Here is a 22668-nt window from a genome sequence, read left to right as displayed (position 1 = left end):
TGTGTTAAAATAAATGACTAAATACACTAATGAAAAAATATGTGATATGAATACCAATACTTGGATCGCAAAGCTACTTTTTAATAAATATTCTCTTGCCAAAAATTATTCACTTTATCTTAGTTCTTGACAATTTTTTTCTGCCTACTAGAGTTACTTCTTGATTGTCTAATAGTTAAACAGAATCATGTTAAACTTGAACAATCACTAGTACTTTGCAATTGATTCCTTATACAAACAGGCATATGCTTAACTTCAAACATTTGCTTATGTGCCTTCCTGAAGTAAGACTTAAATGCTTTCCCTTTTACAACACAAACAGCCCAGCCCCCTACTGAGAACTTACAACTTGAAAATGCAGGATTTGTTATTTTACTATGAAAATAAGAAGAAAAATCCTCATGTAGAAATTATATCATCTACAGTTGACACTGGAAAACCTGAAAATGTATCATTCAAATGCCATCAATCCATCTAAAATTTCAAAAATCAGCATGAAATAACAGAAATGCAAGGATAATTTAATATTTATTTAGGTCTTAAGATCTTAACACTGCAAGTAAGATTTCACTGGACTGGTAAAATTATTAACATTACAAATTTAAGGCAGCTGTTACATAGTGTTACATTAATATTTCAGTCAGACTGAACTCTTCTTTAGATACATTCATGCAATTAACTTCTACGCTGTAATTTGAAATATATGGGATTGCTTTGTTTCCTTGTATTAGACCTATCTGGTAAAACTTTTCTCAAACAGTACAAAGAATGGACTCATTGTTTTTCTTGGCAGAAGTAAAAAGATCTAATGACTTAATGGTTAAATGACTTATTTGATTCAAGAAACGCATGTTGAGAATGCCTTGGAGATAAATATACATCTTATATGGGTATGTCACATGCAAGCATGGAGAAATTGAAGTTTGAAACATTAATATTCTTAGCTAAAATCATTTTCCCCCCCATAGAAAATCCAAAAATATCCTTGCACTGAGAAGTGGGTCCATGAAACTTCATCCTTCCCAAAAGATTCCTCTCCAGGCCAAACTCTGTTGGGATGAGAAATCTTCCATGCAGCTGTAAACAATCCTCTGTGTTGTCTCTTATGGTTCACTCTGATTTCGGCTTTTCTCTTCCTTCTTCAATACCTGAAAACATATGGAGAGCAGCTTCTAAAAATCTCTCAATAAAAACAACCCAGTGAAGGGTTTGCTTAGAGAGGTTCTTCTAATGCATTCATCTTTCTTTTCCCTTTTTCCATGTTGTTTCTCCTGAACTTGCTCGCATGTGTTACCTCACCTGCTGTGAAGGAAAAGAGCAGCTGCACACCTGATGGCAGTGGTTGTCCAGTAATGAACTGCACAATCCCCCCTCCCTCACTCCCATTTTCAGATCAGCCTGACCCCCTGCTGCACACCCAGCCTTTGATGGCTGCAGGGGTCTGGGAACACTTAGTTCCCTCACCTGCTCTGCTTACCTACTAGCAAACTAAAATAGATGTTACTATAGCTGAATCTAAGCAAACAACTTGGTTTGAAAGAGAATTTTAATAACTGTGTTTCAGAATTCAATAATTGGAAGCCCCTCTCCATTTCAACACTGGATTTTTAAGCATTTGCAGGTACATCTCCCTTTTCCAAAAGTACAAGAAAGAATAAACAATTACTGCTGAGAGGGTGCTTTTCTCTTCTTGTAGTGGCCATTTATTTCAGTAATATCAGGAGGGCTGAGTTGAGTGTACAGCTCCTTAAAGAAATTATTCTAACTGCAGGACACGTCTCTTTTCTATGCTGGGCTGGGCAGCAGACTGTGTTTTTTCTGGCAATGGAAACATTCAGCTATTTCATATGCCTGTTCCTGGACAATGAATTACTACTGGTATCTGACAAAAGTATTGTTCTTCTGACTAAGCCCTCTCTGCCAGACATCTCAAATACAAATATTTCTTTTGGAGGTTTTCAGGCCTGCTGCATGCTGGAAAAGAAAGACTTATGATAACCAAAGGCAAAAAAGAAGCAATGCTTGAGAATACTGAGAGGAAAATCCAGTCACAAGTAAGATCACCTGCTAGTGCAATATATGCACAGGCGGTAAGTACACCATAAATCACTTTAAAAACATAGTTAATGGATTCCAATATGGGAAATAATAGGATTCATCTGCAGTTAGAAATCACAACTGCAGAGCTGCCTTGCTGAAAGGAACAACACCAAGACAAATGGGTCTGCATGTTGCCAGCAGCCCAAGTACAAAGGCCCTGGGTGTTGCTGGCACACCGGTGTAATGGGAGAGCCACAGTCAAAGGTTTAACAACCAAAACAAGAGACTGGGACCAAAAGATTACAGATAGTTTACAATGTTGCTCCAGAGCCAAACTTATGTCTTCTGCTTTCTCCTAGAAGGAACTTTTCCAATAATTTTAAAAGCTATTTTATTTGCCTTTTTGAAAGCACCTCTTTCCTTTCTTCTGATGCACTCTACTGCAGATGCATCAAATAGTTTGGCAGGAATGCAGATATCCTCAAAATTGTGGACAGACGCTGGCTTGTACAAAGGGCAAATTTTTCCTTCCCTACCATGTTTGTGGTTTAACTTGGAAAAACTAACTGCAAATCATTTTGTCAGTAGTGAGGTTCTATTTAATGCATCTCCAGAGGCAAATAAAAAAACTCCAAATCCAAAACAACCCCTTCTCACCCCAGAAATCTTCTTATGGCAGACTGTTTTGATTTGCAGTCTTACTGCTCAAAAGCCCCTTTTAAGTGTACAGTTTTCAAATAATATTTTCCCAGGTCTTGCATGGTGACAGACTGGCATAATTTTACATCTCTGCTGTTTGTGGTGTTCCTGCCACACACTTTGGGTTAAGTTTGTGCAAAGTGTTTCAAGCTCAGAAAACCAGCACATGACCCACAGCATTTTCTGTTTTGCAAGTGCTTGAGCCACAAAGGACTTGGGATCAATATTCCTTATCTATGTGAAGGAAATGATGGAGAGGACAATAATGCCAGGGTAAACCTTGAAAGATGTTGGGAGAGTGAGGAAACTAAGTTAGCTCCTCTAGGGCAGCAGGCTGCAAGGAGCAGGGATTTTGTTATGTATACTTTGGAATAGCGCAGGAGATTTTCCACCATCTACTTATTCAGGGACTTGTTAAGAATATGTGATTCTTTACCACACTATTATTCTTCATACAGGACTTAGGTCAAGTGAAATTACTCCTTGCAGCTGCCTTTTTTGGAAACATCTTTCCCGAATTAACTTAAAGATGTTAAATAAATGTGAATTTGACATCACACTGAGGACTGAATACCCATCTTGAACACTATGACCAGTGATTGATGGTCCTAGAGCAAAAACAAAAAGGCGTTTTACACCTGGACGCTAATATGGGCAAACTGAAAGTAAAACTGCTTTGAGCTTCTAGCATTGGATTCTACCTGGTATTGAAGGACTTGTTAAAGGGAGTTGTGTGTGCCATTAACTACCATGTGAATTTCTTTCCCTCCAGCTGTGATTTGCCACAGCAGCTATTATGAACGTCATTTGCTTATTTCATTCAATTTGATAAATGAAGAACATCTTTCATAGATAAAAGGAACCTACTTTTAATCTTGTGTTTCTTATTTTCCCTTTTCCTCTCCTCAGCAATGGGTGGCCTAGGCAGGATAGATGATGTAGAGTCTGCACAGTTAAGTTTACCCTGCACTAAAGTGATCTTTCATTCCTGTTATTTCACGGACAAGAACCTGTTCATTTTCTCTGAGTAAATTTATATGGTGAGAAAGTACCTTATACCTGAAAATACTAAAAGACTATATTTTCATTTCTCAGTCTAAGCCTACCATTAATGGCATTCGTACAGAATGATACTTTATTCTAGCTGCATTTAATGGGTTCATCAGCTAATAAGTGGGCTGTAAACATCTCAGGTAATTGCCAAGAGCTCTTAAATTAGTACTGTAAGTTATAAAAGAGAATACATATTCATAGCTCATCAGGCTCTCCAGCAGACATTCTGTTCATCCGTCTGTTTTTAAGGGCAGGCAAGCAAGATGTTTCAGTGAAACTTCTGTCATTTTCCTTTGTTTTAGTCAGCTTAAAACATTCTACACTTTCAGAGAAACATACTCAAGTCCTGATGGTGTATTTCACGAGATAATATTCCTAAAACAATACTCACATTTTTGCGTATCCCAGATGTAGTTGTTCAGGACTTCTCCCACCAAGTAGAATACATTAATTATTACAGTAACGGCGGCAAAAAAGATTATTTTGACACCTGGGCTGAGGTGCTCAAGAAGTGGGTACACCCACACTCCTGTAACGTGGTGAATCCAGCACACCCTGAAACAAAACAAAAATAACAAGCACTGACTCTTACAGCCCTGTTTTACGAAAGTAGCTTGGTCTGTAGGCTTAGCTACTGTAACCCAAAAAGCAATTATTTGAAAGGCCTGCAAGTTGCAGGTGAACTGGAGCACACCCATCCAGAACAGACATCACAAATGATGAAACTATGACTGATTTCCCACATTCTTACTGCTTTGCTTTCAATTTATTATGAACAGTTGGCCTGTTTTCATTTCTGATGTAGGCAGGTATTTCCTTGCTCACTTATATTTCTGAGGAAATCCTTGTTTTGTGCCAAAGATGGAAACTGCAGCAGCCTCTGTTCCAAGCAGGTTCTTTATCCTAAAAGCATTCAGGGTTCTACAGGCTCTCCTACCATCTCTCTCTGCTTTCTGCAGTTCTCCTGCTTTCACTTCATACACATTTGTGTTTTTCTTTTGCTTTTCCTCGCTACACATGGTAATCAGTTTTTGGGTTTGCCAGAAGCATATGGTTTAGATTCTCTTGTGGAGAATAATTTCTTCAGCAACTGTGTTTTAGATTGGCCCTCCTTTTCTTTCAGCTACCTGCTATAATTTGGAATCTAGTAATTTTTCTCTAGGTAAGATAAATATTTTTTTTAAAGACCAAACAAAACCACACCTCAAAAATAGTGCCCAGCCCCACAGCCAATATACAGTAAAGGAAAAGGATTGATGGTGCTTTGCTGGTGACACAGAGATTTTTAGCATTCATACAGAGGACATTGTCGGTAGACTAACTCAAGAGACAGACTATCAGCTTTACTGCAGTGCAACCTGAAGAAGCATTCCAGGTGTGTGGCTTTGCTGTGTGTGGCTGCAGTGGACACCTGCATCCTCTGATGAAATTGCTTTTGTGTTGAGATCTGATGCAGTGAGTGGTGAAGTCAGAGGGAGCAGAGAGAGCCCATACATTCCAGTAGGTGGAAGTTAAGAAAAGCAAATACTGGCAAACAACTGAGTAAACATCTCAGAGGCTAACTGGGTAAAGTGCTCAATGAAGGCAAGCTGGGGCTTTGCTGGGCTCTCTTCAAAAATGTAAATCTTTTCATTTCTGACCTGAAAATTTGAGTGAAAAGCTCACAGTGAAGCACAGCTAGAGCAGCTGCACAGACTGTTATACATGGGGATTTCCATGGTTTGATTCACTTGCTGATGTTTCTATTTGCTTAAGGAAGATTTTTGATCACTAGATCAACAGTCAAAGGCTCCTAAAGGGCAGAGATAGAGAAGTCCACAGAAAACTGTTACCATAAAATTCTGTCACACAGGGAGTACAGAATCCCTGTTTAACAATCACCCTGGAAATGTACATGGTTGTCATAGCTTCTCTCCTCCTTGGAAAAGCTTTTATTACAGCCCAACCCTTAACAGTTGGACACTTCACTTGGGAAACTACATGTGTCAGTAAATTAATCTGCATGATCTAAATGCAATTAAACCCCCTCTCTGCAAATCAGTTCACATATGGGAAATTATCTCTGTACTTTACAGTTATTTTCCCCAGTATTCTTCTGTGATAGAATTAACCTGACAAGATAAAATTATCTATGAAAAAATGAAGTGTTCCTGTGTAAACCATGGTAACAGGGGACACCTTGTTCCTTTTGATGAAAGAAAAAGATGAGACAGTTGGGTAGAAGGTAGTGGGATGTCCCCTGCTACCAGGTTCGCTTAGCAGGGAATGTCTATTATTGCCTAACAATTTTCAGTTTCATTTACTTTTTTCAGTTTTCATTTGCTTTTTTTTCCTAATGATCATTCTGTGAAAAACAAGCTCCAAGGAAAAAGACTGAAAAAGAGCCAGTCTCTTTCTGCACTTATTTTCTCTGGTGTGATAAAACTTCCCAGGATTATAAAGTACCTTTACAGAGGGACTTTTCAAGGGACCTTCTAAATGGCATCTACGTAGCCAGCTTCACGAACCAAGTAGAAGTGGCTTTTACTAGATCACATTTATGCTAGAAAGAGGAAGCATTTTCTCAATCAAACCAATGAGTCAGTGATGAGCTCCTGCATATCAGCAACATCTGGTTAGTTCAGGCTTTGCAGAGAGCTCACATACTCTGCTCCCTGCTGCCCAGCTCAGGAGCCCACTCCCTGCATGGTGATGCTGCTTGTGCCTTCAGTGTAGCTGTTGTTTGCCTGTCCCGGGAGTGGCCACACTGTCAGAATCGCTTTGAGCACGAGAGGGACCGACCACTCTGGAGACAACAGTCACAAACCCACCTGATCCTTCTAAAAATGAGCCACAGCACGCTGCTGGCTATGCTGGGGTGCAGTAATATTAGCCTTCTGTCTCTGAGCAGTGACACACTGACTGCTCCAGCATTGTCTGTACCACAAACAGGAGTAGCAAAGGGACAACTGCTGCCATGGAAACCTCACCTGGTGGCCTTTCTTAGTGGGTTTGATCCTGCTGCAATACAGGCATTCTCGAGGCTGCACTATAAAGGGCAGATCAACCATTCGCATAAAGCTTCCACACCAGAGCGTTGATTGCCAACGTTAATGAATGCCTTCAGTGCTGCCACTCCAGTAGCCTTTACTCCTATCCAACCTCATTATTAGTTAAGCACAGGGAAGCATGCATTAAGATTTACTTAGGAGTGCAAAAACTAGATCAAATTGAAGACTTTGTTATTGAATAGGTGTAAAAAATGTGTCATTTAGATAGAAATAAACTGAGGAGAAAAAGGAAAAGGAGAAAAAGAGGAGTAAAACTGGACTGGCTACTCTGAGAAGATAAAATTAACCTGAACCTCCCTGTGATTTGGAAGAGTAGCAGCTGTATGTAGACATAACTGTATATTTTCAAAGATGAATGTGTTACAGGTCATGGAGTTCATCTAGCCATTTGTTAGAAACAGTAAAAAAAGAAGGAATGGAAATATTCACACATTGTATTTAAATTAAAATGTCTGTTAAAAAAAAAGTAGTTGTTTTTAAAAATTTTCAACCAGTTGGTGCAGAAATCAGAAAAAGCTATTTGAAAATGCACAGTATTGCTTGTTTTTAACAAATCTGTCAAAAAATGTGACTTTGTAGCTAGTTTTCACTTCTACTATACAGTAGATGTTGTATATCTCTCCTATCAAAGTAATCAGGAGAAAATGAAAACTATGCAGGAAACATTTATTCTTTGGATATAGATCTTTTGTTAATGAGGAAAACTAAGCACAAAAATTTGTTGGAACCTTGTGGTTTATGTGTACTCTGTCAGTTTAAATGATACAGCTGTAACAACAACACTGTAAGACCTTAGGCCTGGCAGAATCAAGCTCAACAAGTGAGTATAATGGCAGATAATAACAATGACACCTCACTAATTTTGTAATGGGAGGTGTTGCAGAAGATGGTTGCTCCTTCATGGTGGCTGCTCTCAGTTATCATAGCTCAGCAGTACTTTGTGGTCTGGACTCTCAGTTTCCACCCATTTCCTGCCCAGCTTGACTCCTTCACATAATCTGTCATCATCAACAACCAGCACTATAAGTTCTGGAAAAAGGGGCTGCTAGATGAGGGGCTATGTAACTTCTCAAAAGTAGCAAATGAAAGGACACAGAATAATAATGCATGACATAAATTGGGTGAAAAGCTTCCTATTTTCTTCCTTGTGACAGAAGAATCACCTCAATGCAACTCAGAGACAAGAGATTCAAATCTGGTAATGGAAATATTTTTCTGAATGATACCTAATCAGTCTCTGGAATGCTCTACCCTACCTTTCAGTGATAGATCACTGAAATAGAGATATTCAAAAAAGTTTTGAAGTATGAAAGTCTGGAAGTCTATTTAGTCCACTCATCTTCTCTAGGCTCTATCATGCATTTCTAGCCAGTTTCTGAAATCAGGAGATTGTACAAGCAATAAGAATGTGCACAATTATGCCTAAGTTTAAGAGAGTACAAGGTATATAAACCACCAAGACCAAAGGATCTAAGCACCTACATTTTGACATAAGTTTTGGAAGAAAACTCCCCCTTGAAGGCTGGTTTTCTCATAATGGTCTGCTAAGCTCTCCTGAAGCATCTGACATTAGCTCTACCTGGAGTGTGGGTACATGACAACTCTCATCTATGAACAGCAGTTCCGTTCTGGTTACTTGCAGCAGCAAATCCTCTCCCAGATCTTCAGTACTCTTCATATTTCCAGTGGCTGGCACAAAGGAAGGTTGAATCCTTGGTTCCAGACAAATCGTAGATGAGTTCCCAGTGGCTACTCTTTAGCAAACAGAACATGGGCATTTTCTACGCCTTTATTTCATGATCTTTTCCAGCATCACTCTCTTCCTTTTCCACCAAGAGTGATAACTTTACCCAGAGCTATTAAAATGTGGAATGGCTTCCAAACAAGGTGATGGGCTTACAGCAGCTGAGACATTCAAAACAAACAAACAAATAATTTGTGGTTGTAGTGCAGGTCCAGTCTTGTCCTTTCAGGGACAGGAGCACAATGACACACACTAAGCTTGTTCTACTTTTGGTTTCTAATACTGACTGATGTGAGACACATCTTCAAAACTCCCCCCAAAAATACAGGAGAGTTTGTTCTGCATCGAATCAGATTTCTTAAGATCTCAGCTATATTTAAAATACTGGGCTTCTTATATTAACAGCCAGCCAGACCTAATACACCTACACCAGGAATGTACATAGTTTAGGAATTTTAAAGACTAAAAAGTAAGTTCAATAAACAGTCATCATTTAGGAAGTAACAGCAATCATCCCCTCTTGTTCCATTTTCTTAATGCTGGATTCTTCTCCATTCATCTGAGTGGAGAACAATACATGGGTCACAGGACTGTGCTACTGGTGTGGAGTGGCTTATGCAACAAGACCTGAGAAACTGCAGCTGCAAATATTGTCACATCCAGAATGTACTCAGCATGACATGGTGCTGGCATCCTCTGGGAGGAACAAAGCTTAGCAGAAATTAGTGTTTATGTACAGGTAGCTACAATGACAGAAATTTAGCAGATTCACTGCAAAGCGCTGTCATCTCTGGAAGTCATCTATTTTGATAAATAATTTTTCATTTTAAATATAGTAATGGTTGCTATGCCTTCTTGAGCTATATTTGAAGGAGCTTCACAAGGAAGTGAGAACATATTACCCATGCACTTCATCTGTGATTGTGCTGTTGCTTTGACTGAAACATTTGAGGATGTGGAGGTGGAGGCAAGCCAGAAAGAAACAGTCCAAAATGGCTATGTGAGACCTAACAGGCTGGGGATCCATACAGCCTTCTCTTGCTGAAAGCAATTCTGCCCTCCCCTCCACCTTCTGGGTCAGGTACAAGGGATGGTAATCTTCCCGTGGCCTATTTCTGCTGCTTCTGTTTCTTCCTACTCTTTCCTCTTTGGGGCAGCTCCAGCTCCAACTCTCTTCTCCTGCTCTGCGTTGTCTCATCTATCATCCCCTTCTACATCAGCCTTCCACTCTGGTTTCAAAGCCTGTTTCTCTCTCCCTCTCCCAGCATTCCCCATTTAGTTTCACGATTTCACCTTTTCATCTGCTGACCTGTGAGCTGTATGTTTCCTTATCCACTTCTCTTTTAACCCATGATTTTAGTTCATTTCTTTTACTTGCCCCCAGGCCATTTTACTTTATTTTTTCTCTAACCATGGACTCCTCTGATCTTTATAGAACTTTTATCCCCAGTGCTCACTTCCAAAAGCATGCATGATGCCCTTCCTACATACAAACCCTCAGCACAGCTTAGCAAAGCCATATTGTGTCTCTCCCGCTCCATTGCCACCACCAACCTCAAAAATCCTTCTGGTTTCTCAATCCTGTCCTTCTTTATCAACTGTCTTTTATGACTGTCAATTTTCACCAAGCTTCACACTCTAACCCACCACCCCTCTCTTCTGAATGTCAAGGTTTGTCCTAGCAGTCTGTGCCAACATCTGCTCTTTCTGATCTTCCTCTCCTTCTATGGAGAATCGCTAGTGGAAATCCTACAGCAAGCCTGATAGAATCAATCTCAAATTCATTCCAAATCCTCAGTGTACATTCCTTTCTTAAATTTGTTCAAGAAGAATTCATCAAATTACCCTATCTAAATGCTCTCCCTCAGTGAATCTAAGGAACTCTCCTACAGTCACTTCAAGAGAAACTTTATTTTCAAATCAAAGTTTAAAAGCTCTTTAAATAGATTTATAAAAGAATGAAAGAATGAATCAAGTCTAAGCTTGGCACATGTGGAGGCAGCTCCTAGTGGATTTGAGATAGTTATAAGAGAGCAGATCATGTCTTTTGCTCCCAAACATGCAGCCCAGCACGACTACAGCAGTGGAGTCAGATTCTTAGGGTCTGTTTTTTTGGCATCCTGAAGTGCTCAAAAGTAGAGGGAAAAGGAAAACCATTTAAAATAAACGTATTTGTCTCAGTTTATTTTAGGGACATATTAGGCTCTGATATTAGTTACCATGATGTCATTCTTGTTACAAGGAGCAACACATTTTTGGCTCTTTTCTGTTCCTTGACAACTAACTCCATACACTCATTGGCAGAATTTTCTGGTAGTACTGGCAAATGCTCTGGTTTTCTTAGCACTGTCTAGATTTAACAATTCAATACAAACTGTGACCTTGTCAAGCCATGCTAAATAAAGCCAATAGGCTTTTCCCATCTTATCCCATGGCCTCGATCCTGAAAGTCCATGTATGGTGTGCCGCATGCAATACAAGTCTGGGGATGTTCTGCCTGGGCACAGTTCCTTGTGAGCTCCCTCTCACAGAGAGTGCATAAGCTAAGTGTGCCTACTCAAAAACTCTTTGACTGAAGGGACAGAATGCAAAAAAAACAAAACAAGCTTTTACTCTTCAAGAAAGGATGTTTCTCAGAAAACAAGTCTGAATCATGCTCAGGAGATATCAAGTTATGTAGCTATGTTCTTCCAATTTCAGTGATGCTATTCAGAATTGTTTGCCAGTTTTCTTGTTTACCAATTATACATTAAAAAGCACTTGCTATTCTACCACCTCTTTCATATATGACAGATTCAGTCATATACAAAATAAAACAAGCTTTCCTCTACTTGGAGTTGAGAAAAGCATTCACAGAATCAAACCTAAACAACATCCTCCTGTATATTCCTTTCCTGTAAAAAGTGCAACACAATACATAAAACATGTAGGATGGTAAGAAAGTTTCAGCTGAGATGGGAAGAAAATTCAAAATTCAAGAACAAAACATAGAGAACATCTGATTAGCAACTGTCTTCACTTTATTCTGAGAGTTGCAGTGAAAACACTTCTGCTTAGGGAAAAATGGAATAGGCAAAAGAACAAATTCTCAAGTGGCAGACCCCTAAATTCTAGTTAAAAATACATAAACCACAAACTAAGCCGCAGAACGGGACCCATGGTCAACCCTAGGTACAAAGGAAGGAAGTTCCACCAGGCTGTATGGAACTAGGTCATGTGCAGATGTGCAGGTATAGTCTCATTTTAATACACTATGCTAACCTTGAGGGTGCTGCCAACAAGGACAACAAATTTGAATTCAGCAATTCCAAGCCCTCTGAGTGATTAAGGTCTCCACTGTAATGTGGTCACTTGGCAACAGGAAGACAGTGGATTTCAGCTGTGAAAAGAAGCCACACCCTGAATCAGAGGGGTGAAAAACTCCTCACTTTTCATACTTACTGGTAGATTTTTCCAACCTGTGAATATGACATATTATATTGATGTAATGGGACCAAGATTTGGCTTGCAGCCTCAAGCACATCTTGGATAGAGTCTTCAATAGCACCTGCAGGCTGAAGACATGCAGAACTCTCAAGTGATGGCACAGTGTAGCTTTTGTCTGCCTCCACTAACCTGCAAAGGCCTCCTTCCATAACAGTAGAAGGAGAAATGGGTTGTATGTGCATAATTTAAACTTTTAAGATTGTCTCATCTCATTTAAAGAGAAATCACAACTTGGAAGAAGGCAAATCACTTGAGAGTAGCCCTATCTGTTTTGGAAATAATATACGAGCAGGCAAAACCAAAAAACAGCAAAAGCAAAGGGAGATAACCACAGTCTGTGCCTGGGTAATTATTAATGCAAGTAATTATTTAATGCAGAATCTACTTCTCCTGCTTTACTTGTCCTACAATTTTGTTTGACCTTGTAGCTGCAGGATACACATGCACTGTAGTAGGCAGGATCAAACTAGATGAGCATCACACTGATACGTTAACAGATTCTTAAAAGATTTGAGACACATCTGGTTTTGTTTCCCTTGTAAAACTGGACTGTTTCAATTTTAAATTCTTATTAAATACTATTGTATGTGTCTACTTAGATGATTTTAGGAGTTCCCAGAGGAGGTCAAGCCATAGGTACCTGCTAATCTGTCTCCAGGCACCATTAGAGGAAGGTCAAGAACTATCACAGTTAAGCATTACTGTATATGGGTTAAGAACATAATTACTTTTTCCTGAGGGAATAATCATATACCTTTTTGCATGAGGCTGCCCTTATCTTACAATTACAAATATTATTCTTTTTTAAGAAGGGTATGTATGTTTATAAAAGCTAATGGCAGAATGTGTCTATTGTCCTGAGACACAACATCCCACTTCAGCTGGATTAATAGCATTGTGTGATTACTGAGTGTGTGGATATGCATGAAAAATGACCTCTCTTAGCTGGATCAAAGGGACAAATTGCATAGTTGAAGCAGTGTGATAGTACTGCCTCAAGACCATGTTACTCTCACATTAGTTTCATCTCTCTTGGTTGGTGGAAATTTAGGAAAATACCTTCTTAGCTGAGAGAAGGATGTTGTGAAGTAAAGAGTATGAAATGGGGGTCATGAAATGCAGAAAGGATAAGGGATAGATGGCATCAAAGAAGAAATATAAATACAACAAAGGTTTAGTGAAAAATAAATACTAGGGTGACCAAAGTATATTAACTCTGTCATGCAAGTCAGGTGCTTGATTAGAAACTGCCCAAAGACTTAATTTAATGTTGTACAAGAAAGATTATTTCTGTTTTAGTTTGATTTCTCACCACCATTTGCATTTCTTAAAACAAACTTTAGAGTGTTTGGATTACTGACTTATTCTGTAATCAATTTTACAGAAAGAATTTATGAATCAGTAAAGAAAAAAGACAGTGTTCTATCTTTTCTCTTGATGCTTAAATACTGATGCAGGAAATCATTTGCCTAGTCTCAATTTTATTTGATAGAACAAAAACCCCAAGCAATAAAACTAAGGTCCAAGAAAAACATTTAGCTTGAAAAATGGTTGAAAAATGTACCCTTGGAAAGACCACTGCTTACATGGGATTGTTCAACAAATTCCTGTTGTGTGAGGTTTGGCATATACTTTCTAAAAATATAAGCATCTGGGGAAACCAGACAAAGCCCAGGTCTTGGACCAAACGAGGCATGCAGCGTGAATCTGTTAGCGATTATATCCATAATGAAATATGTGCCCAAATTTAGCAGTACAAAACCCCCAATACAATGTGAAAACACAGCATGTACAGCCCTTACCATAAAATATAGCCAACAGCGAAGGTGCACACTGCAGCCAGTCCACAGCTCCTGCTGGGATACTGATGATGTGTTGTTCTCATCTCGATTAATACAAAGGGCAAAACTGTTGTGTGCTGGAAAAAAAAAATAAAACAATGAGGAAAAGCAGGTGATACAAATGGTTCTCTATATTTTCATTTCAATTCTACAATAAGAAACTTAATCGCAGACACCTGAAGACAATTCTTGATGGCTAGAAAGACAAGGTAAAGTAACTATAAAATTGATCAATAACCCGACAAGTATCATCTCTAAAATGTCCAATTGTTTGAGAGAGCAGAGGAAAACTGAGTGACCAGAATGTACTTTTTTTTCAGGAATCCAAGGCAGATACTCAGTGAGTAAAAAAGGAAATGTGTCATGAAGGGACACAGGTCCCTACCCCAGTCTGGTCCTGCAGTTGCTCTGTGATCTCTGCCATGTCACTTCAGTTATTGTGACCATTCTGGTTGGAAGGCAACACATTTGCTTTTCAGAGACTAAGTACAAACAATGCCAAGTGAATGAATATAAATGGATGTATTTAATGCTTCTGAGAATTAGGTTTAAATGTATCTCAAACTGGGGACTTGAAAACAGGAGACATATTTTCAAAGGATAGCATCAATACCTCTGTTCCTCCATCTGCAAGACAGAAGCAATTACATTCAGAAAGGTGTTGTGAATCTTAATTTTTCAGTTGCACAAAATAGTTTTAGATTCCTAAATGAATCATATGAAAGCCAAAGCTGTAAAAATCATTTTCAGCCACTTGTCTTTATTTAGCTGTGAAACTCCTTATTTTGTTATTTTCCCATACACATTTCCTATATTGCCCCTTCTGAGAAGGCCTGTTCATTCAATTAATGTCAGCAGCATGAAAAACTGCATCCAGCCTGCCCCCAACACTCAATGTCTACATTTCAGAGTGCTGGCAAGCATGACAATATACATAAGCAAAGAACAAATGTGCCAGGAAATAAACCCCATAATTTCTGAATATACAGCTCACTTAAGACCACAGCATTAGTGGTGACTCCAGACACATACCCTGCCTTGCCTCCATGGGGCCAAGTTTTTGCTGGCATCTAAAGGGAATTACTTCAGTTGAGAGGTTAGCTCTAGGGTTTGGTAAGACTGACTGTGAACTCTTCTGCCCTCTCCACAAGAAGGCCTGGAGGTGTAAGGACTGCAAGGGCAGCCTAAGTCCTAATGCAAGTTCAGTCCTTCCCCAAGTACTTGATCACCAACTGGAAAGGAAAGTTATTGCATACACTGGCCACATTCTGCCATCATGTAGTTCTGGGGGATGCTGGAGGTCGGATTTCTAAGTTTGCAATAATTACAATGTAAACCCAGACTGATGTTCACCTGTGTGCAGATAGGAGAGGCATGGAGTAGAAATATCTTTGTGTGGATTACAGGTTCAACTGAGAAGAAACACAGTGGGGTCTAAGCCTTTAAAAACTGCAAAGAAGAATGGTTTGAATGGAAAATGGTAAGATAATGGAAATGCTCCTGCTGAGAGATGTAACGTAATTGAATTGGATATCTGCTCTGATTTTCAAGGCATTGGTAATTAATGACTAGCATTTGGAGAATGTCAGGTAGATAATACAGCAGTTAGGGGAGCTTTCAATTTCTTCATCTTCGAACAACTTGTTCCACCCCCATCCCTTTAAACAGTATAAATCAGCATCAAGGGAATGCAAAGGTGTTTTGTAGCAGTGTGGTCTGCTATAAAGGTGACCACCATTAGATTAGAGGTCTATGAACTGCACAGGACCTTCAAAATCCATGATCAGGGACTGACAGCAAAGCAAGCCCTGGAGATTCACCTGCACATCTTGTGTCTGTATGGAAAAGGTCTCCAGGAAGAGAGAGATCAGTGCCTCACTCTGCAGAGCCCCCAAAGCAGAGCAGCTGGAGGCTGTGCAAATGTCTCCTGCCCTGCCCCCATAACTTATTCAGAGAAAAAAACAGAGGAAAAAAACAACTATTAATACCAAAATCCACCCTTGATACTCCTTGTACAATGCATTCTTGTAATCCAGTCACTTAGTTTAACTCTACACTCTACGGATGATTGTTACAGAGCTTGTGAGCTCAGTTTCTCCATGTAAATGTTTACTGCTTTCGATACTGCTTGTTGATGAGTTCTTCATTGATGATAACAACTCAACAGCTTGCCAATTAAAAAGTAGTTAAAATAATTTCAGCAATCAAGCCTTAATCTCAAATACTCTTCTTTCCCTCCTCCCAATTTTTATGGTTATATAATCAAATAGGTTATTATTTTCCTAAATTCTCACTTCTGCTCTTTTCTAAAGGTAAGGGTGGAGGGAAAAGCATGATCATGAGCTCTGCCACTAAAAAATTTATGTACAAAATCCCATTAAAAGTACAGTGGAATTAGAAGTCTAAGGAGAAAATCAGAGATATGTAACTTTAATCTCAGTCTGTTAAAGCGAATGTCAATGCTACATGCAAACACTGCAGTTTTACAAATTTGGAGTATGAACTTTGATTTAAAATGCTTTTGTGAAAGTGCCACTCTAAAAAGCTGCTTCAGATCCTTTACCAAACCACAACCAAGATAAAATTTCTTTTCTCTACATTTCAGCTCCTCCAAAAACCTTGATTTAAAAAACATGAAATTCTGTAGTCTGGGATGCCTTCTATCCAACAGTGTCAATAAAAACTCTAGACTGAAGCATAGTGGAGATGGTCAGGGGTAAAATGTGCTTGCAGTGGGATCCATCAGGGCAGGGTATTCTGCAGGGGGCCTAAGATTTCATATCCTCTAATGTTTTTGCCACCTGATTTCTGAATAAACAGGCCAGTGGGAATCTGAGGCTTAGAGAGAAAATAGCATTGATATTTCCCTGACCTGCCTAAAGATCACGCTGTGCCGATCAAACATACCTGACTGGTACCTCTGGGACTGATCCCTTTTACCGACTGGCACACGGGGCGACAAAACCACATTTTTCACCTTGTTTGCCAAGGTATCTCCTGGGGCTCACTTACTTCAGAGAAGACTGAGGAATGAGGAAGTTCAAACAACAAGGAGGTTTAAACAGTAAGGATGATTAGCTGCTCTAACAGCTTTCCAGTAGTTGCCATTTTGCACCATTAAAAGTTTTTAAGAAAAGAACAAATATATAATTAGAGTATAATGACTAGTATAATATTACAATAGTAGTAAACCATGCTAGCAATACTAATTAATGTTATATTGATTGTTGCAGACCTCTTTTTGTGAAAATCTTTTCTTAGGATTTTTGCTCTTCTGAGAAGCTGAGGCCTCAGAAACAACATATAAACAATGGTTATCTGCTGCTGTGGAATGCATCAGGTTTGTCTGTGATTGGGCCATCTTGAATGTTTACAATTAATGGCCAACCACAGACCAGATAGCTTGGACTCTCTGTCCAAGCCACAGACCTTTGTTATTCATTCTTTTCTATTCTATTCTTAGCTAGCCTTCTGAGAGATGAAACCTTTCCTTCTATTTCTTTTTAGTATTGTTATAATGTAATATATATATCATAAAATAATAAATCAAGCCTTCTGAACATGGAGTCAACATTCTCGTCTCTTGCCTCATCCAAGAACCCCTGTGAACACGGTCACAATTGATAAGGATTTTTAATATGGACTAGATAGCTACAAGCAAAACTGTATTTTTACCTGGACATCCTATTCTTCTCCAACTGAGACCAGCTGCCCCTGTGAGATGGTTTTGCCTGTATGACTGTGCTGACACAAGAGACTTGTGCTGAGCACTGTTGTGGCCACACCAGGGAGCACCATTCCCACTGTCCCAGGAAGGCAACCCTTCCTGCCCATGTTCTCTGTGGTGACTGCAGGCTCAGAGTAGTCCCCAGCCCCCAGCTCAGCCTAGGCAGCAGTGGGGGAGAGATCAAACCTTGTAGCATTAGGAGGAGCTCCTACACTGAGCTTTTTCAGGGCTCAGTAACTGCATCTACTTGTAAGAAAATGCACCCTGTCAGCTTCTCCAGTTGTGACTGTGGTGCTATCTGCAAGGTGTCCTCACAGCCACAAATCCTTTTTTCCTCTGGAGAGCCAAGACAGCAGTCCTCAGACCCATTATTTACCCCTCTCTGAAGGGTAAATAATCTCTCATCTGCCAAGACCACTTTGTGGGCTGAAGAGCTGACCATAAGCCCCCTTTACCCAGCCACAGCATTACCCTGCTCAGACCCTTCACTGCCTGCCCCTGCTACTGAAAAGCCAGCTCTGATAAATCTTTTTGCTAGGAAGTGCTGGTCTCAGCAGAGTAGAAAGCTGCAACTTCCTCTTACTCTGTGTCTACCACATGGCATTTCTTCCCAAGGACCCATCACCAACAAGTGGGGAAGAAATATGGCTTGCCAAATCTCCAACTGCTAGAAAACAGAGAAACCAGCACAATGCACAGAGCCTGAATGAAATGTGCAGGAAGGTTATCATATGGAGAATCTGACCCACAAGATACTCTGGAGACTAATTTCAAAGAAGCAACCTCTGAGTGAAGCTGAATTATCACACACTATAAAGCAAGCCATCCTGGGATCTTGCAGGTGGATTAATTCCTACAGCCACTGTCACAGCATCCTGAGAGAAACTCTGCTCATTAATAACTCTTAAAAAGATATTATGAAAATATGTACCACTCCCCCACATGGTATATATGCGCCTAATGACATTTGAGACCAGAAAATCACATTACAAATATGCTCCACAGCTGAAGTGCTGGCTTGGGAAACTGAGCTTTGATGGAGGACTGTGCTTCCCCGTTGTAGGTGTGCTCTGCAACAGTTACTTGGAAAAAATATTTTATGTAAATTGGGTACATTAACAATGAGTTCTGTAATAGTCTTTGGGCAATTAAGTGCTCATTCTTGAAAGCCTGATTATATATTTTATCTTTCAACCAGTAAGTGCTGCTTTTTTTAACACTGGTTTCAACAGTACCTTACTTGGCCTTTTCTCCCTACTTTAACTGTGTTTTAAATGGAATCTTAAAACTTTTCAAAAGGTGCTAAATTGACTGCTTTATGTATTGTATCATCAGCATAAACATCGTAGTGATGTCTTCCCAAGTCATCCTCCTGATCTGCACTGACTGTCCAGAACTACCTTTATGACAAGGAGCTCAGTCTACAGAGGCATCTCAGACACCCAGGTAGCTCACAGAAGTTCTGTAGGAATGGTTAAACTGAGGGTCACAAAAGTTGTGATTATAATTCACTTCAGCCAACAGACTGTGATTCATTACTCCGTTTAATCAGATGGAAAACTACAAGGTATAGGACATTTTAGCTCAGTAAAATAATGTGCACCTCTGAGGCCTACATCATGACATTCAGCCCATGTTCTTAAGAGTCAGCAAAAGTCCAGTGACAAGAAAGGAGCCCTTGCAGTTTTGATATCCACCAACATTTTAACTGATGGACTGGGAGCCTCCTGGGAGTGTTGGTGTGTCCTGCAACAAGGAAGCTGCAGATGGGTTTTCACCCAGAGAACTTGTGCAGCCCAGGACCTGGAGGGCTACATCTGCCACCCAAAGCTGTGTCCATGTCAAAGCCTCTGCCCTGGCAAGGACAGCTGCTTCAACATCTGCTAGGGAAACTACTCTGCAGCACACTGCCTCTGAGCCTGAGACTTATGCTGGTGTAAATTTGGCAGTGCTCCCCTTCTTTGCACCCTTCTGTGCAAACTGCTGTGTTTTCTGTCTGCCTCTGCTTTCTTTTAAAATTTGCCTATAAAATATAGTTTCCATCAGCAGGATCTTGCCCCTTTTTCTTGTGAACTCACAACAAGATTATGATGTTAAACAGCTGCTCCATGTCAGAATGAGTGGAACAGTCTGTCTGCCACTCTTTCTTCCCTCTCAGGGGTTTGTGCAGCACCTTGAGATAAAGACAACAGAAACCAGCAGCAAACTGACCTATGCCTATTCCTCTAAATTTAAAATCACTACTAGTGTGTTCATCCTGGAAACCAATACTAATAGGCCTAAAAATCCCTAAGCTGTAGTCAGTGCCATTTGTAGAGTAACAGTAGCAATAAAGCTCATTTTTCTGCATGCTCCTAGCAGAGTACCATGGAAAAACCAGATCAGGAACTAGTAAAATAGAGGCATGATTATGATTTACTCCTTGAGAAACTTCTGAGAAAGGAACAGCTGGCAAGAGAGTATTTATGTGTTGTCTGAAGGATGATACCTTCTACCAAGGCAGCCTAATCCATAAAGAGAGCAGCAGGATATCAGAGCTGGGTGCATAATAAATTGGAATCCTTGAGTGAGTCTGAGCCCTTATGAGACTGAAAGTGCTGGTAGCACTTTTCCTCTTACAAATGAGAAATTATGACTATTAAATGAGACATGCTGATGCACAGGATGCACTCCAAGGCAGCCACAGACAGCTCACTAATTGTTATGGTAGATTGGAGGGAGGAAGAAGTATTATATGATCTAAATGAAGACCAATACCTAATAATGCCACAAAACACACAAGAGCCAAAGATAACCATTTTCAATCAATATGAGAGTGTGGAGTTCTTTGAAAAGAAAATTAACACTTCCTCTCTAATGTTACCCCTTCTTTCCCTTTTTTTCTGTAGAAAACCACAGTGGATATGGCATTCCAGACTTAAGAGGATTTCTACACTTTATCCACACATACCTGACGTTGACAGCTTTGTTCTTGTTTCTTCAGACACATGCAGTATATACTATATATTGAAATAGCAGTGTCAATCTGATCTCACCCTACGACTGTACTGGTGTCAGGGAGGTTATATATAGGTGTTTATCTATAGAATTTCCACAGTGCCAATCACTGAAGCACTTCAGCACCTCAAAAGCATTACTAAACATACCCTCACAATAGCCCTGATCTGTAGGAGCAGGATATCCTGTCCTCATTTTGAAGAAGGGCAAGATGGAGATGGCATGCCTCACTCAAGGTCACGTAGGGTAGCTATGGAGGAATGAAGAACCACATCACATTCCTCAGTTCCATTCCTGGGTGTTTGCCTAAGATGAGAAAACATGTATAGAGAAATAACAAAAAATTTGGTATGAAAGCCAATCTAATCCTTCAAGTTTACAGCTCTGAGACATCTTGGCCCTTTCAGCATCTATCAGTTGTTACCCTGATTGACCCCCTGTCCTGGTTCCCCTCTGCTTTTGGAGGCTTCTTCAATTGCCTCCCTCTGAGATATCTGTCTGTCTTTCATCTCAGCTCCTGCTGCTCCAAGCTGCTTTCTTGCAACTCCCATCCTTAATACCTTAACATGACACACAAAATCTTGGTCACTTGGACTTGAAACAAGAAGAGGGTAGGGACCAGACACAGTACATACAGTATAGCAAAACTGTGTAAAACCAGTGCCATGTTGCCAAATGGAACAGCATCGCTACGTGTTTCATTTTCTTTAACTTTTTTAATTCAACATAACTACTTTCAATGCTTTTCATGTATGCAGATATCATTAAACATATGCCAAGTGCAATGTCACATAAATCAACTCTCTCCTTTTGCTGGGATCCCTTAGCCAGGCTTTCTTGTTCATTCTGTGCCATGCCCAAACTTCCCAGTCTGCTCCTGCCAGCAGGCACTGCTTGACCCTTAGCAGACTTTTAAAATACAAGACAATCATCAAAGACCAGACCATTTCCTGGTTCTGTGCACTCAGCCACAGCTGAGCAAACCCTCCAGAACCTAATTTACTTTCAACCTCAAGTCCTTATTTTTGCTGTGAAATCCTTAGAGAAAACAGGCTACTAACAACTTGGAATATACATACAGATATATCCTGCTCAAGGAGCACTCATTAATCACAGTGTTATGCAAAGTAATTTTTCTACATATTTTCTCAGTTTATTTGCCTGCTCTAGAATTTCTTAAGCTACTATTTGCAAAAAGGTTTATCTAGGCAAAGAAATATATTGTTGTCTCTTAAAATTATCCTTAAAATTAAACACACACACACAGACTTTTACAGGGGTTACCAAGATTTAATTTGCATGAATGAATATTTGACTGTTTTTGCAGATCATGCTGAAAAAGTGCTTGTAAAGTCATTGAGCCCTATGTATTCCTAGCAAAAAAATCACTAAAGAGAGCTTTTTTTAAAAGACGTATTTTACCAATGGTTTAAATGAGATTACTCATATGGAAAATACTATTCCTCTCCCTGAAAAGTGAACTCTTTCCATACTCGAAGGAGAGAAGGGAGAAAATAATTTGTATCAGTATGTTTTCTAAATCTCTTTAACTAACTTGAAAAGTTTATCAGTACATAAAATATTTTATATTAAATTCTAACATCTGGCAATCTCCCAGGACTAGTACTAAGGCTTTCACAGAGGGATATTTTTGGTTTCATGATAGCCAAAGTATCCTTTTTCCAACCTGAAAACAATGGACTCTGAATCTGTCACTGGTCCAGGACCAAATATTGCTTGTCCCGGGCTTTGGGCCAGTATATTTGGGGAAAGAAATTTCACATTTGGGAAAATAAAAAAACCCCATTATTTCTCGGTTTCTTTTTCAAATGGTGACTCTTTGATGCTGTTCGGAAATCTAAAATCTTGGAAGTGGTTACTGAGGGACTGGATTTATTGGGTGTTGTGTAGGTGAGGTAGCCAAAGGTCAAACTTTGGTCTATCACATGGTGATTTCAACTATCTGCAATATGGTTCAAACAATTTATCTCACAGATATTGTTATTATCTTTATTTCATTATTTCTTTACA

General features: G+C 39.6%; 1 protein-coding gene across 1 annotated transcript in view; it reads right to left on the bottom strand.

Annotated features, from left to right (window-relative positions):
• Positions 1 to 509: 509 nt before the first annotated feature.
• AIG1 (androgen induced 1) overlaps positions 510 to 22668 on the bottom strand; it is a 125331-nt gene continuing 103172 nt past the window's right edge. The window contains exons 4-6 of the mRNA XM_071434290.1: positions 13875 to 13990; positions 4184 to 4347; positions 510 to 1148 (exon numbers count right to left, since the gene is read on the bottom strand). Of these exons, the coding sequence (XP_071290391.1) occupies positions 1111 to 1148; positions 4184 to 4347; positions 13875 to 13990 (318 nt within the window). The 3' untranslated portion in view covers positions 510 to 1110. The remainder of the gene's footprint in view (positions 1149 to 4183; positions 4348 to 13874; positions 13991 to 22668) is intronic.

This window comes from Agelaius tricolor, unplaced genomic scaffold (genome assembly GCF_023055355.1).
Source record: "Agelaius tricolor isolate 1412-34295 unplaced genomic scaffold, bAgeTri1.0.p SCAF_1, whole genome shotgun sequence".
Taxonomy (NCBI): domain Eukaryota; kingdom Metazoa; phylum Chordata; class Aves; order Passeriformes; family Icteridae; genus Agelaius; species Agelaius tricolor.
The sequence above is the reverse complement of the archived record's forward strand: the minus strand, read 5'-3'. Positions and strand labels throughout refer to the sequence as shown.